The following is a 16673-nucleotide window of genomic DNA, read 5'->3' on the forward strand; positions in this document are numbered from 1 at the left end:
TCCAATTTTCCAATCATTTTGGAGTGAGATAACTACGATACTGACTTCCCTTGTGCATATTCCCGTTCCTTTGAATCCCTTAGTTTGTTTATGTGGGGTACTGGAGGAAGAGACATGGGGATATCATACTCCAATTTTCTTGAGGGAGACACTTTTTCTGGCATGGAAAGTAATAGCTCTTTACTGGATGGAAAATACTCATCCATCTCTTAAGGCCTGGATTGATTTGGTAAATTCTATTATACCCTATGAACGAATGTTATACCAAAATAGAGGCTGCCTGGGGAAATGTAGCAAAATATGGGATGTATGGAATTCATCACCTCTCACTGTGTCAACTCATGGTAGATAGCCTAACTCCACTATAATAAGATGCAATGAACATTGGATCACGCCTAGTTTCAATATTAAACAATCTATATGATGAGGATGGTTTGGGCAGCAGGATATGGTTATGTTTTGTTCCTTTTGTTTTTTCTAAGGTTTTAGTATAGGTATCCTAGACAATTTGTGATACTTTAAGATTTGTATGACCCGTTCCATACACTATGATACAAATATGTTTATGGTGATTGGATCATATGCAAAATATGTATATCTTATACTTATCATTTTTGTTGTTTAATAAATGAATTAAAAAAAAAACAGGGTGCAGAGTGTACACTAAGGTGAAAAAAAAATGAAGTTTTTTGAATTTACCAAATGGCTGCAATGAAGCAAAGAGTGAAAAATGTAAAGGGGTCTAAATATGTTTGAATACTTTCCGTACCCACTGTATATATATATATATATATATATATATATATATATATAATTAAGAAAGAGACCACTGCAAAATGTTTCGTTTGTCTGATTTTTCTCTTTATAGGTATGTTTTTGAGTAACATGTAAATTTTTCATTTATTCTATAAACTTTTTTTGAAAGTTTTTATGAACCTGAGAAATGGTCAAAATTACAAAAAAACTGTGCTTTCAGACCTCAAATAATGCAAAGAAAACAAGCTCATAATCATTTATAAACAACAATACTAATGTTTTAACTCAGGATTCAGGAACAGTTCAGAAATTAATATTTTGTTGAATAACCATGATTTTTAATCACAGCTTTCATGCATCTTGGCATGCTTTCCACCAGTCTTTCACACTGCTCCTGGCGCAAAAATATAAGCAGTTCTTTGTTTGATGGCTTGTGACTATCCATCATTCTCTTGATTACATTCCAGAGGTTTTCAATGGGGTTCATGTCTGGAGATTGGGCTGCCCATGACAGGGTTTTGATGTGGTGGACTGGTCTCTTAATTTTTCCCAGAGCTGTATGTGTATTTGTGTATATATATATATAATTTTACAGTTGAATATGAGTAAAAGATATGCATAATGTAGTAATTTTTCTTATTGAAGGAGCAATTTCAGTATTATAACTAAATTAGGGTGTTGCAATGTCTACATTTCTGCAACCTGACAATCAGAGTGACTGTACACTAGTGGAGGAGTGGTGGATTATGTTCTATCTTGAGCATTATGTGATTCTACCTTGTGTGGTTTATTTGTGCAAGAGGAACGTCATACAAAGGGGTAACTGAGGGTTTTAGGCAGGACCTGAGGAGTTTGCAGCTGAACAGAAATATTTGAGAGGACTGCTGAAAATCTTCACTCTGTCTTGGCAGTGGTACATCACTATGGCACCTTGGTAAAGAAGGAAATGATATGAGATGAAAGAAAGAGACATTTCCTACAAATAATAGTAGGGAATTGATAATTTCATACTTTATATTATTTTACTATGTAAAATGAAAATGTATGAATCCTAACACTGGATTAAATAAGTGATATGTCCTAAGTAACAAAATTACTTACTTGAACATTGCAATTAGAAGATTTAATAGAAGAATGTTGGTGAAAAGCAGGTAGAGACAAAGTAAAAGAACAGTCAACCATTGAGGAAAAACAGGCTGATGGTTGGCCTTATTTGATTCAGGACACTTCTGCTTGTTTGGATCTGTCCCATTTACTGTACACTGATCAATATTAAAATTCACACCTTGAAAGGATAACAACATGAAATAATGGAAACTTTAGAAAACAACCTTACATTTTTTTTAGCATAGCCAGAAGATACAGTACAATATATGAAGCCTTTTTAAATTAAATAAAAAACATAAATGGTCATATATCTGCAATGCTGTATACTCCAAAACTATGCAAAATATAGCATTGTGCAAAGGTTTTGGGCAGGTGTGGAAAATATGCTTCAAAGTAAGAATGGCTTCAAAAATAGAAGATAGATCTAATTTTTATCAATAAAATGCAAAGTAAATAAACAAAAGATAAATCTAAGTCAAATCAATATTTGGAGTGATAAATCTTTGCACCTTTTGCTTTTAAAACAGAATCAATTCTTCTGGGTACACCTCCACACAGAGTTTGAAGAGAGTCGTCAGGGAGGTTTTCCAAACATTTTGAAGAACTACAGATCTTGTATGGTTGTAGGCTTGCACAAATCTTTCTGCTTCTTCATGCAATTCAAGACAGACTTAGTGAAGTTGAGAACAGGGTTCTGTAGGGGCCATATCATCATCATGCTGGACTCATTTTTCTTCATAGTAAAGATATTTCTTAATTACATTGGCTGCATGATTGGGGATGTTGTCCTCCTGCAGAATAAATTTGGAGCCAATCAGATGTTTCCCTAAAAGTATTGCATGGTGGATAAGTATTTGCCTATATTTCTCAGCATTGAATACATAAAGAAATGGGCAATGGTGCTGTCTGTAGATGCAGTGTTTGGCCTAGTTAACTTAATACAGCAGATGAAAGACACATCATGTTTACTTCTCATTGAAATCATAAAATGTCCAGCAATGTCTTCAGCTCCGAACTGGCAGCACCTATCTGTATCCAGCTACAACCATCTACTGTTGGGTGAAGTCTGGCTAAATGTGTTCTTGATAGAAGAGTTGTGACTAAAATTTTATATTTTTACGTGGAAAAAAGGTCAAGTGACTTAATTATGGGCAACAAAATGGAACAAATGGACAATAAAATGAAGACAGCAGGTGCTCTGGACTGATGAGTCAAAATCTGACAAAAGGAAGTTTGTTCACTGAAGGGAAGGAGATCGGTCCAATAAGAGTATCTGCAGACATCAGTGAAGTTTGATGGAGGTTCCTTGCAAGTTTAGAGCTGCAGTTCAGCAAATGGATTTGGAAGTTTGGTCAAGATTAATTGTGTCCTCTGTGCTGGGAAATGCAGATGGATTCTTTCTATCATGCAGCACCTTGAGTGAGGCATCTTATTGACTCCAAATTTATTCTGCAAAAGGGCCCCAAACATTCAGCAAGAATATTCAGAATAATCAGAATATCACAGAACAATGTGTCCTTAAAGTGATGATTTGTCTCTCACAGAGTCCACATCTCAGCATCATTGTGTCTGTCTCAGATTACAACATGAAGAAACAGAAACATTAGCATAAACCTGTATCCACAGAATTTCTGTGTTAAGTTATCCAGGATGTTGGCAACATCGCAGTAATATAGTAACATAGTAACATAGTTATTAAGGTTGAAGGAAGATTTTAAATCCACCAGTTCAACCCATAGCCTAACCTAACACGCCCTAACATGTTTATCCAGAGGAAGGAAAAAAAACCTCATGTAGCAAATAGTAAGCTCCACTTTGGGAAAAAAATTCCTTCCCGACTCCACACACGGCAATCAGACTAGTTCTAGATGCCATATCAAGGAATCTAGTATATATACCCTGCAACATTATACTTATGAAGAAAAATATCCAATCCCCTCTTAAATTAAAGTAATGAATCACTCATTACAACATCATACGGCAGAGAGTTCCATAGTCTCACTGCTCTTACAGTAAAGAACCCGCGTCTGTTATTATGCCTAAACCTTCTTTCCTCCAGACATAGAGGATGCCCCCTTGTCCCTGTCTCAGGTCTATGACTAAAAAGATCACCAGAAAGGTCTTTGTACTGTCCCCTCATATATTTATACATTAAAATAATATCACCCCTTAGTCTTTGTTTTTCCAAACTAAATAGCACCAAGTGTAATAACCTATCTTGGTATTGCAGACCCCCCAGTCCTCTAATAAACTTAGTCGCTCTTCTCTGCACCCGCTCTAGTTCAGCTATGTCTTTCTTATACATCGGAAATCAGAACTGTGCACAGTATTCTAAGTGTGGTCGAACAAGTGACTTGTATAGAGGTAAAATTATGTTCTCCTCATGTGCATCTATGCCTCTTTTAATGCATCCCATTATTTTATTTGCATTTGTAGCAGCTGCCTGACACTGGCCACTGAACATGAGTTTGTCATCCACTCATACACTCAGGTCTTTTTCATTCACGGTTTTACCCAGAGTTTTAGAATTAAGCGCATAGTTATACATCTTATTACTTCTACCCAAGTGCATGATCTTACATTTATCCCCATTAAAGCTCATTTGCCATTTATCAGCCCAAGCTTCTAGTTTGCATAAATCATCCTGTAATATAAAATTGTCCTCCTCTGTATTGATTACCCTGCAGAGTTTAGTGTCCTTTGCAAATATTGAAATTCTGCTCTGAATGCCCCCTACAAGGTCATTAATAAATATGTTAAAAAGAAGAGGGCCCAATACTGACCCCTGTGGTACCTTACTCCTAACCGCGACCCAGTCCGAGTGTGCTCCATTAATAACCACCCTTTGTTTCCTATCCCTGAGCCAGCTCTTAACCCACTTACACATATTTTCCCCTATCCCCATTATTCTCATTTTATGTATCAACCTTTTGTGTGGCACCGTATTAAAAGCTTGGTCCAGTCCGGAAGTTACCTCTTCATAGAAGCTGATCAGATTAGTCTGACATGAACTGTCCCTAATAGAGTTGAGCGACTTTTACTTTTTTAGGATCGAGTCGGGTTTCGCGAAACTCGACTTTGTCAAAAGTCGGGTTGGGTGAAATCGGCCGATTATTTCGAAAAGTCGGGGGCCGACCGAAACACGAAACCCAATGCAAGTCAATGGGGAATCAAAGTCGGCAGTGAGTGGAGGACAGGAAAACACCTACAGTGCCCATTTTAATGCAAAAAACATAAATTCTTATTTTTAAGCTTGTCAATCTTAATTTACTTTATAATAATAATTAGGCATTGAAAACAGGGGGTCATTTGGCTAAAGTTTTGGGCGATAGGGCTGGCTCAAGATTTTCGTGGGCCTAGGAAACGCGGAATACGTCACGGCGGTGGAGCAGGGAGAGGTAAATATTTCAACTTTGGAAATGCTGTGATCCTGAGCAAGCAGGGAGGGTCCACTCGTTGGCACTTGGCACTGGCACAGGGCCCCTCATAGTACGGCAGTGTGTTTGACGGCGGGTGGCACCGCCCACTGCCAGAGACACTTTTGCATACTATGAGGGGCCCTGTACCAGTGATGTCGCCAACCAGTATGCCCCCCCACACGATGAAGGAACCTGCACTTTCATCTGCACATTCCTCTTTGTCCCCGTGTAAGGTGGTATAGTATGTGGGAAGGGGAACCTAACTTTCAGCAGGGTCAGATTCAGGCTGTGTAGAGTGCAAGGGGAATGTAGTAGTCTGGGTCAATATACCAGCAGACTCATCTAGCAGTGGCTGGGCGATGGGCAGGATGAGTAGGAAACACAGATATAGGCCCAAAAAATAAAGTAGGCTAAATGCAGTTCAAAATTGGTAACAGGACTAAACAGGCGGCATTGCTTTGTTCAGTGGAAAACAACTGTAATGAGTGGCGTAGACACAGTTAGTAGGCCCAAAATAAAAAAGTAGGCTAAATGCAGTTCAAAATTGGTAACAGGACTAAACAGGCAGCATTGCTTTGTTCAGTGGAGGACAACTGTTATGAGTGGCACAGACACAGTTAGTAGGCCCAAAATAAAAAAGTAGGCTAAATGCAGTTCAAAATTGGTAACAGGACTAAACAGGCGGCCTAGCTTTGTTCAGTGGAGGACAACTGTAATGAGTGGCGCAGACACAGGTAGTAGGCCCAAAATAAAAAAGTAGGCTAAAAGCAATTCAAAATTGGTAACAGGACTAAACAGGCGGCATAGCTTTGTTCTGTGGAGGACAACTGTAATGAGTAGCACAGACAGTTAGTAGGCCCAAAATAAAAAATTAGGCTAAATGCAGTTCAAAATTGGTAACAGGACTAAACAGGCGGCATTGCTTTGTTCAGTGGAGGACAACTGTAATGAGTGGCGCAGACACAGTTTGTAGGCCCACAATAAAAAAGTAGGCTAAATGCACTTCAAACTTTGTAACAGGACTAAACAGTCGGCATAGCTTTGTTCAGTGGAGGAAAACTGTAATGAGTGGCACAGACACAGTTTGTAGACCCAAAATAAAAAAGTAGGCTAAATGCAGTTCAAAATTGGTAACAGGACTAAACAGGCGGCATTGCTTTGTTCAGTGGAGGACAACTGTAATGAGTGGCGCAGACACAGTTTGTAGGCCCACAATAAAAAAGTAGGCTAAATGCAGTTCAAATTTGGTAACAGGACTAAACAGGCGGCATTGCTTTGTTCAGTGGAGGAGAACTGTAACGAGTGGCACAGACACAGTTTGTAGACCCAAAATAAAAAAGTAGGCTAAATGCAGTTCAAAATTGGTAACAGGACTAAACAGGCGGCATTGCTTTGTTCAGTGGAGGACAACTGTAATGAGTGGCGCAGACACAGTTTGTAGGCCCACAATAAAAAAGTAGGCTAAATGCAGTTCAAATTTGGTAACAGGACTAAACAGGTGGCATAGCTAGGTACTGGGGTGGGCTTCTCTGCTGAGTAGCATACCGTGGTAGCAGGCGCAAAGTATTAACTGGTCTAAATGGAGGCCAGGGCCCCTGTATATTTTAACTATCATCTATCATTTCACCAAATTTGTATTGGCAGTGCCATTGAAGGATTTAACAGCACAGACTACACAGTGGTGGAGCAGGGAGAGGTAAGTATTGCAAGTGGTAGAGCAATGTTTGAGCTGGTGGGGAACTCTCTCTCGTGGGCGGTGGTTCTGGCACAGGGCCCCTCATATTATGACGGTGTGTCTGACGTTGGTTGTGCACCACCACCATCAGAGACACTTCATATGAGGGACCATGTGCCAGTGCCATCGCCCAAGAGTGGGTGCACCCACCTGTCCAGGCAAACGGCACTAGCGTGGGTGCTTGCGCCAGGTGGTGACCACGGCCCTGTGGGGGGAGTCAGCCCATTTAGAGAGGTATATAAAAATGGCCTATGGTGGACATTCAGCAGCTGCAAATGGCGGAATTGGAGAAGTCAGTTAGGCCAGTCTCACACGTCCAGATAATTCCAGTACCGGAAAAATCGGTACCGGAATTATCCGTGTCCGTGTGCTTACGTTGAACATCAGTGTGGCACACGTGCGGCAGCCATGTGCTGCCCGTGTGCCGACTGAGGACCACACGGATCGTGCAGGAGACAGCGCTAGAGTTAAGCACTGTCCCCTGTGTGCGGTGCTGAAGCCGTTATTCATCCCTTCTTCCCAGCAGCATTCGCTGGAAAGAAGGAATGAATAATCTTTTTTTTTTTTTAAATAAAGTTGCCGGTTATCTGCCCCCTCCCACCCCCTGTGCGCCTCCTGCTGGCATTAAAATACTTACCCAGCTCCCTCGGGTAAGTAAGTAAGTAAGTAAGTAAGATTTATCTTACAGATGCGCCATTTCTGGGGCGGCTGCGGACTGGTATTTGTAGCCGGGGGGGCAATATCCATGGCCCCTCTCTAGGCTATGAATATCAGCCCACAGGTGTCTGCGTAGCCTTTCTGGCTATAAAATATAGGGGGACCCCACATCATTCTTTTGGGAGGTCCCCCTATTTTAATAGCTAGTAAAGGCTACGCAGATATCTGCGGGCTGGTATTCATAGCAGGCTACAAAACTTTGCCCCCGGCTATCGGCTTTCCCACTCTGGAACAGAAAATGGCGCAAGAGCCCACGCCATTTTTTTGCGCTTTTTTTTTTTAAATTCAACTCTCATTAAGGCCTCTTTCACTCTTGCGTCAATATGGGTCCGTCTCTATGCTTCGGGCCGACTGTTGACCGGTGACCTTGGAGCAGCATGAATCTTTCTCTGGAGTAGGTGGTAACTGTACTGACTGCAAATCCTGAACTAACACCACAATTAGAAGTAGCCGTGGGGTGTGCCTAACAAACCCTAGACACCTCGACACAGCCGGAGGACTAAATACCCCTATAGATGGAAATAGGAAATCTACCTTGCCTCAGAGCAGAACCCCAAAGGATAGGCAGCCCCCCACGAATATTGTCTGTGAGTAGGAGAGGAAAGACACACGTAGGCAGAAAACAGGATTTAGCAAAAGAGGCCACTCTAGCTAGATAGGAAAGGATAGGACAGAATACTAAGCGGTCAGTTTTGTGAATTCTGCTTATGGGTTCCCTCCAGTGGTTGTAGGTGGGAATGCAGTTGTCTCTGAGTCGCAGTCCTGGCCAGGTGTATCTGCTGATTGCAGTTCTGACTGGGATATTTAGGTGTGCAGGATTCATTAGTCCTTACCAGTTGTCAATGTTTCTTGGAAAGTGTTGGATCTTTTTCTGGCTTCTCCTGCTTAGCTGCCAATTCAGCAAAGATAAGTGTCTGTCTCTTTTTCTGTGGCACACATGCAGTGTGCTTATATTCTGTGCTATTCATTTGTTTTCTCTTGTCCAGCTTAGACTGTGTCAGTGTTTTCTCAGTCTTGTTGGATTCTCTGGAGTTGCAGATATACGCTCCACATCTTTAGTTAGATGGTGGAGTTTTTGTATTTTCTGCTGTGGAAATTTTTGGAAGGATTTTAATACTGACCGCTTAGTATCCTGTCCTCTCCTTTCCTATTTTAGCTAGTGTGGCCTCTTTTGCTAAATCCTGTTTCCTGCCTGCGTGTGTCTTTTCCTCTTCTACTCACAGTCATTATTTGTGGGGGGCTGCCTATTCTTTGGGGTTCTGCTCTGAGGCAAGGTAGAATTCCTATTTCCATTTATAGGGGTATTTAGTCCTCCGGCTGTGTCGAGGTGTCTAGATTTTGTTAGGCACACCCCATGGCTACTTCTAGTTGCGGTGTTAAGATCAGGGTTTGCGGTCAGTATAGTTACCACCTACTCCAGTGAAAGTTTTCATGCTGCTCCAAGGTCACCTGATCATAACAGTACAACTGGCCCATAATAAGTTAAATGCATCTCAGAAGAAGGGAAGAAAGGTCTTGAGCCATTTTTTTTTCTTCAGTCTACTTTGTCTTCTCCTCCCTCTTTATCTCTGGGTGGCTGAAGAGCCTTGTGCTAGCATGAATGTTCAGGAATTAGCTTCTCGTGTAGACCAGCTTGCTGCTGGGGTGCAGGGTATTTCTGATTATATTGTTCAGACTCCTGTTTTAGAACCGAAGATTCCTACTCCTGATTTGTTTTTTGGTGACAGGTCCATATTTTTTAGTTTTAAAAACAACTGTAAACTGTTTTTTGCTTTGTGACCTCGATCCTCCGGTGATTCCATTCAGCAGGTTAAAATCGTCATCTCCCTGCTGCGTGGCGACCCGCAGGATTGGGCGTTCTCCCTGGAATCTGGGAATCCGGCTTTGCTTAATGTAGACTCCTTTTTCAGGCTTTGGGATTATTATATGATGAACCTAATTCTGTGGATCAAGCTGAGAAGACCTTGTTGGCCCTGTCTCAGGGTCAAGAGGCGGCAGAATTGTATTGTCAGAAATTCAGAAAATGGTCTGTGTTAACTTAATGGAATAATGATGCTTTGGCGGCAATTTTCAGAAAGGGTCTTTCTGAATCCGTTAAAGATGTTATGGTGGGGTTTCCCACGCCTTCCGGTCTGAGTGATTCTATGTCTCTGGCCATTCAGATTGACCGGCGCTTGCGGGAGCGCAGAACTGTGCTCACTGTGGCGTTATCCTCAGAGCAAATTCCTGAGCCAATGCAGTGTGATAGGATTCTGTCTAGAACGGAACGACAAGGTTTCAGACGTCAGAATAGGTTGTGTTATTATTGTGGCGACGCTTCTCATGTCATTTCTGTCTGCCCTAAGCGGACAAAGAGGATTGCCAGTTCAATTACCATCAGTACTGTACAACCTAAATTTTTGTTATCTGTTTCCTTGATCTGCTCATTATCATCATTTTCTGTCATGGCGTTTGTGGATTCAGGCGCCGCCTTGAACTTAATGGACTTTGAGTTTGCCAAGCGTTGTGGTTTTCCCTTGCAGCCTTTGCAGAACCCTATTCCTTTAACGGGCATTGATGCTACACCTTTGGCTAAAAATAAGCCCCAGTTCTGGACACAGGTGACCATGTGCATGGCGCCAGCCCATCAGGAAGATTGTCGATTTCTGGTGTTGCATAATTTGCATGATGCTATCGTGGTTTTCCGTGGTTGCAGGTACATAATCCTGTGTTGGATTGGAAGTCCATGTCTGTGACTAGTTGGGGTTGTCAAGGGGTTCATATTGATGTTCCTTTGATGTCAATCTACTCTTCTTCCTCTTCTGAAATTCCAGAGTTTTTGTCTGATTTTCAGGATGTATTCGATGAGCCCAAGTCCAGTTTCCTTCCACCGCACAGGGACTGCGATTGTGCTATTGACTTGATTCCAGGCTGTAAGTTTCCTAAGGGTCGACTTTTCATCCTGTCTGTGCCTGAACATACCGCCATGCGGAGCTATATTAAGGAGTCTTTGGAGAAAGGGCATATTCGACCATCTTCTTCACCGTTGGGAGCGGGGTTATTTTTTGTTGCTAAAAAAGATGGCTCCTTGAGACCCTGTATAGATTATCGCCTCTTGAATAAGATCACGGTCAAGTTTCAATACCCTTTACCTTTGCTTTCCGATTTGTTTGCTAGGATTAAGGGAGCTAGTTGGTTTACAAAGATTGACCTTCGGGGGGCATATAATCTTGTTCGTATTAAGCAGGGTGATGAATGGAAAACTGCGTTTAACACGCCCAAAGGCCATTTTGAATACCTTGTGATGCCATTCAGACTCTCTAATTCTCCATCTGTTTTTCAGTCCTTAATGCATGATATCTTCCGGACTTATCTTGATAAATTCTTGATTGTATATTTGGACGATATTTTGATTTTTTCCGATGATTGGGAGTCTCATGTGCAACAGGTCAGGATGGTATTTCAGATCCTTCGTGACAATGCTTTGTTTGTGAAAGGGTCTAAGTGTCTCTTAGGGGTGCAGAAGGTTTCTTTTTTGGGCTTTATTTTTTCTCCCTTGTCTATAGAGATGGATCCGGTTAAGGTTCAGGCCATTCATGATTGGATTCAGCCCACATCCGTGAAGAGCCTTCAGAAATTTTGGGGATTTGCAAATTTTTATCGCCGTTTCATTGCTAATTTTTCCAGCGTGGTTAAACCCTTGACCAATTTGACAAAGAAAGGCGCTGATGTGGCAAATTGGTCCTCTGTGGCTGTCTCTGCCTTTCAGGAGCTTAAACGCCGATTTACTTCTGCTCCGGTGTTGCGCCAACCGGATGTTTCTCTTGCGTTTCAGGTTGAGATTGATGCTTCTGAGTTTGGGGCAGGGGCCGTTTTGTCTCAGAGGGATCCTGTTGGTTCCTTGATGAAACCGTGTGCCTTCTTTTCCCATAAGTTTTCGCCTGCTGAACGCAATTATGATGTCGGCAACCGGGAGTTCTTGGCTATGAAGTGGGCGTTTGAGGAGTGGCGACATTGGCTTGAGGGAGCTAAGCACCGTATTGTGGTCTTGACAGATCATAAGAATCTGATTTACCTCGAGTCTGCCAAACGGCTGTATCCTAGACAGGCTCGATGGTCCTTGTTTTTTTCCCGTTTTGATTTCGTGGTCTCGTACCTTCCGGGTTCTAAGAATATTTAGGCTGATGCCCTCTCTAGGAGTTTTTTGCCTGATTCTCCTGAGGTCTTAGAACCGGTCAGTATTCTTAAAGAAGGGGTGGTCCTTTCTGCCATTTCCCCTGATTTACGACAGGTTCTTCAGGAATTTCAGGCTGACAAACCTGACCACTGTCCTGTGGGGAAACTGTTGGTTCCTGACAGATGGACTAGTAGAGTGATTTCTGAGGTTAACTGTTCTGTGTTGGCTGGTCATCCTGGCATTTTTGGTACCATAGACTTGGTTGGTAGGTCCTTTTGGTGGCCTTCTTTGTCGCGTGATGTGTGTTCTTTTGTGCACTCCTGTGGGACTTGTGCGCGGGCCAAGCCTTGTTATTCCCGTGCTAGTGGGTTGCTTTTGCCATTGCCAGTCCCTGAGAGGCCCTGGACGCATGTTTCGATGGATTTTATTTCTGATCTTCCGGTCTCCCAGAAGATGTCTGTTATCTGGGTTGTTTGTGACCGGTTCTCTAAGATGGTTCATTTGGTGCCTTTGCCTAAATTGTCTTCCTCTTCAGATTTGGTTCCGTTGTTTTTTCAGCATGTGGTTTGTTTGCATGGTATTCCGGAGAATATTGTGTCCGACAGAGGTTCCCAGTTTGTTTTTAGGTTTTGGCGGGCCTTTTGTGCTAGGCTGGGCATTGATTTGTCTTTTTTTTCTGCATTTCATCCTCAGACAAATGGCCAGACCGAGCGAACTAATCAGACTTTGGAGACTTATTTGAGATGCTTTGTGTCTGCTGATCAGGATGATTGGGTGGCCTTCTTGCCATTGGCCGAGTTTGCCCTTAATAATCGGGCTAGTTCGGCTACTTTGGTTTCGCCTTTCTTTTGTAATTTTAGTTTTCATCCCCGTTTTTCTTCTGGGCAGGTTGAGTCTTCTGACTGTCCTCGTGTGGATCCTGTGGTTGACAGGTTGCAGCAGATTTGGGCTCATGTGGTGAACAATTTGGTGTTGTCTCAGGAGGAGGCTCAACGTTTTGCTAACCGTCATCGGTGTGTTGGTTCCCGGCTTCGGGTTGGGGATCTGGTCTGGTTGTCTTCCCGTCATGTTCTTATGAAGGTTTCTTCTCCTAAGTTTAAGCCTCAGTTTATTGGTCCTCATAAGATTTCTGAGATTATTAATCCAGTGTCTTTTCGTTTGGCGCTTCCGGCCTCTTTTGCTATCCATAATGTCTTCCATAGATCTTTATTGCGGAAATATGTGGTGCCCGTTGTTCCCTCTGTTGATCCTCCGGCCCCTGTGTTGGTTGATGGAGAGTTGGAGTATGTGGTTGAGAAGATTTTGGATTCTCGTTTTTCGAGGCGGAGGCTTCAGTACCTTGTCAAATGGAAGGGTTATGGCCAGGAGGATAATTCTTGGGTTTTTGCCTCTGATGTCCATGCTGCTGATTTGGTCCGTGCCTTTCATCTGGCTCATCCTGATCTTCCTGGGGGCCCTGGTGAGGGTTCGGTGACCCCTCCTCAAGGGGGGGTACTGTTGTGAATTCTGCTTTTGGGTTCCCTCCAGTGGTTGTAGGTGGGAATGCAGTTGTCTCTGAGTCGCAGTCCTGGCCAGGTGTATCTGCTGATTGCAGTTCTGACTGGGATATTTAGGTGTGCAGGATTCATTAGTCCTTGCTAGTTGTCAATGTTTCTTGGAAAGTGTTGGATCTTTTTCTGGCTTCTCCTGCTTAGCTGCCAATTCAGCAAAGATAAGTGTCTGTCTCTTTTTCTGTGGCACACATGCAGTGTGCTTACAGTGCCTACAAGTAGTATTCAACCCCCTGCAGATTTAGCAGGTTTACACATTTGGAATTAACTTGGCATTGTGACATTTGGACTGTAGTATCAAAAATCCAACAACTTAAATGCTCCACAGGGTTAGCTGAAGAAAAATCATGTAAATACCCAAATAATCTTTATTATTAAAACCAAGGCACACAATGCCACCAACAGTGACCAAACTAAAACTAAAACAACAAAACACAGTGTCCAACCCAATAAAAACTATGGGATTCCACTAGAAATCCCTACCTAGGACCCTAGATACACCCTACCTGCCAGCGGAGGTTGGCACCCTAGGGGGGAGCGTATTGGCGCCCCCGCTCCACGATGGCTGACCCTGGGGGCCCTATTACACCCTACAGCCACTAGTGAGCCCTTCTACCCACAGGCTACAGGACCTCTATTGCTAGACAGGCAAGTACTGTCCTAAGGGGAAGACTAGAACCCAAAAAGCATAAAAACAATATGAACACAAGCAGGGCAAGACTGGTGTAATATATAGCAAATATGAGCAGATGCTGGTAACCACTCTGGTGGCTGATGTTAGATATCCATCTCCACCATATCCCAGATTTATGTATAGCTAGAGAGGTTTCCTTAGACCTTAAAGATCAAAAGGTCTGTTTTAGCATACGGCACAATATGGCCTTATGGTATACATACACATATCCCAGATATTAACTTAATAATAATAATCTTTATTTTTATATAGCGCTAACATATTCCGCAGCGCTTTACAGTTTTTGCACACATTATCATCACTGTCCCCGATTGGGCTCACAATCTAGAATTCCTATCAGTATGTCTTTGGAATGTGGGAGGAAACCGGAGTGCCCGGAGGAAACCCACGCAAACACGGAGAGAACATACAAACTCTTTGCAGATGTTGTCCTGGGTGGGATTAGAACCCAGGACTCCAGCGCTGCAAGGCTGTAGTGCTAACCACTGCGCCACCGTGCTGCCCATAGGCTTGCTTAACATCTGATACCATCAGGATACAAGCCATAAATGCACATTATCAATTCAATGCACGTGTTCTATATCAGTGCTAGCTTTCTTTTAAGCAAGTACATCACATGCACCCTATACATATATACCCGGTATGATATCTCATAAGAACATGGAAACCATTGATACTCATCTGCGTGTCAGAGAACGTCCTACACCATCTGCCCTTAAGAACTTAGCGCCTCAACGCGTTTCGCCTGCTTAGGCTCATCAGGAGGCCTGATGTAGTGATATATTGTGTCACCGATATAGCGCCAATACGCTCCCCCCTAGGGTGCCAACCTCCACTGGCAGGTAGGGTGTATCTAGGGTCCTAGGTAGGGATTTCTAGTGGAATCCCATAGTTTTTATTGGGTTGGACACTGTGTTTTGCTGTTTTAGTTTGGTCACTGTTGGTGGCATTGTGTGCCTTGGTTTTAATAATAAAGATTATTTGGGTATTTACATGATTTTTCTTCATTTGGACTGTAGATCAGCCTGGAAGTGTGAAATGCACTGCAGGAAAAAAGAATGTTATTTCTTTGTTTGTTTTTTAAATTGTGAAAAGTCTTTTCAGAGGGTCATTTATTATTCAACCCCTCAACCCACCAGAATTCTGTTTGGTTCCCCTAAAGTATTAAGAAGTAGTTCAGGCACAAAGAACAATGAGCTTCACATGTTTGGATTAATTATCTCTTTTTCCAGCCTTTTCTGACTATTTAAGACCCTCCCCAAACTTGTGAACAGCACTCATACATGGTCAACATGGGAAAGACAAAAGGAGCATTCCAAGGCCATCAGAGACAAGATCGTGGAGGGTCACAAGGCTGGCAAGGGGTACAAAACCCTTTCCAAGGAGTTGGGCCTACCTGTCTCCACTGTTGGGAGCATCATCCGGAAGTGGAAGGCTTATGGAACTACTGTTAGCCTTCCACGGCCTGGACAGCCTTTGAAAGTTTCCTCCCGTGCCGAGGCCAGGCTTGTCCGAAGAGTCAAGGCTAACCCAAGGACAACAAGGAAGGAGCTCCAGAAAGATCTCATGGCAGTGGGGACATTGGTTTCAGTCAATACCATAAGTAACGTACTCCACCGCAATGGTCTCCGTTCCAGATGAGCCCGTAAGGTTCCTTTACTTTCAAAGCGTCATGTCAAGGCTCGTCTATAGTTTGCTCATGATCACTTGGAGGACTCTGAGACTGACTGGTTCAAGGTTCTCTGGTCTGATGAGACCAAGATCGAGATCTTTGGTGCCAACCACACACGTGACGTTTGGAGACTGGATGGCACTGCATACGACCCCAAGAATACCATCCCTACAGTCAAGCATGGTGGTGGCAGCATCATGCTGTGGGGCTGTTTCTCAGCCAAGGGGCCTGGCCATCTGGTCCGCATCCATGGGAAGATGGATAGCACGGCCTACCTGGAGATTTTGGCCAAGAACCTCCGCTCCTCCATCAAGGATCTTAAGATGGGTCGTTATTTCATCTTCCAACAAGACAACGACCCAAAGCACACAGCCAAGAAAACCAAGGCCTGGTTCAAGAGGCAAAAAATCAAGGTGTTGCAGTGGCCTAGTCAGTCTCCTGACCTTAACCCAATTGAAAACTTGTGGAAGGAGCTCAAGATTAAAGTCCACATGAGACACCCAAAGAACCTAGATAACTTGGAGAAGATCTGCATGGAGGAGTGGGCCAAGATAACTCCAGAGACCTGTGCCAGCCTGATCAGGTCTTATAAAAGACGATTATTAGCTGTAATTGCAAACAAAGGTTATTCCACAAAATATTAAACCTTGGGGTTGAATAATAATTGACCCACACTTTTATGTTTAAAATTTATAAAAATTTAACTGAGCAACAAAACTTTTTGGTTTGTAAGATTTATGCATCTGTTAATAAATCCTGCTCTTGTTTGAAGTTTGAAGGCTCTAACTTATTTGCATCTTATTAAACCTGCTAAATCTGCAGGGGGTTGAATACTACTTGTAGGCACTGTATATTCTGTGCTATTCA

The 16673-nt window shown here is 42.8% G+C and overlaps 1 protein-coding gene across 1 annotated transcript in view; it reads right to left on the bottom strand.

Moving 5' to 3' along the window:
• TRPM2 (transient receptor potential cation channel subfamily M member 2) overlaps positions 1–16673 on the bottom strand; it is a 1329765-nt gene that overhangs the window by 612415 nt on the left and 700677 nt on the right. Inside the window, exon 22 of the mRNA XM_069733764.1 lies at positions 1858–2041. Coding sequence (XP_069589865.1) covers positions 1858–2041 — 184 coding nt within the window. The remainder of the gene's footprint in view (positions 1–1857; positions 2042–16673) is intronic.

The sequence above is a fragment of the Ranitomeya imitator genome, chromosome 7 (assembly GCF_032444005.1).
Source record: "Ranitomeya imitator isolate aRanImi1 chromosome 7, aRanImi1.pri, whole genome shotgun sequence".
Classification (NCBI taxonomy): domain Eukaryota; kingdom Metazoa; phylum Chordata; class Amphibia; order Anura; family Dendrobatidae; genus Ranitomeya; species Ranitomeya imitator.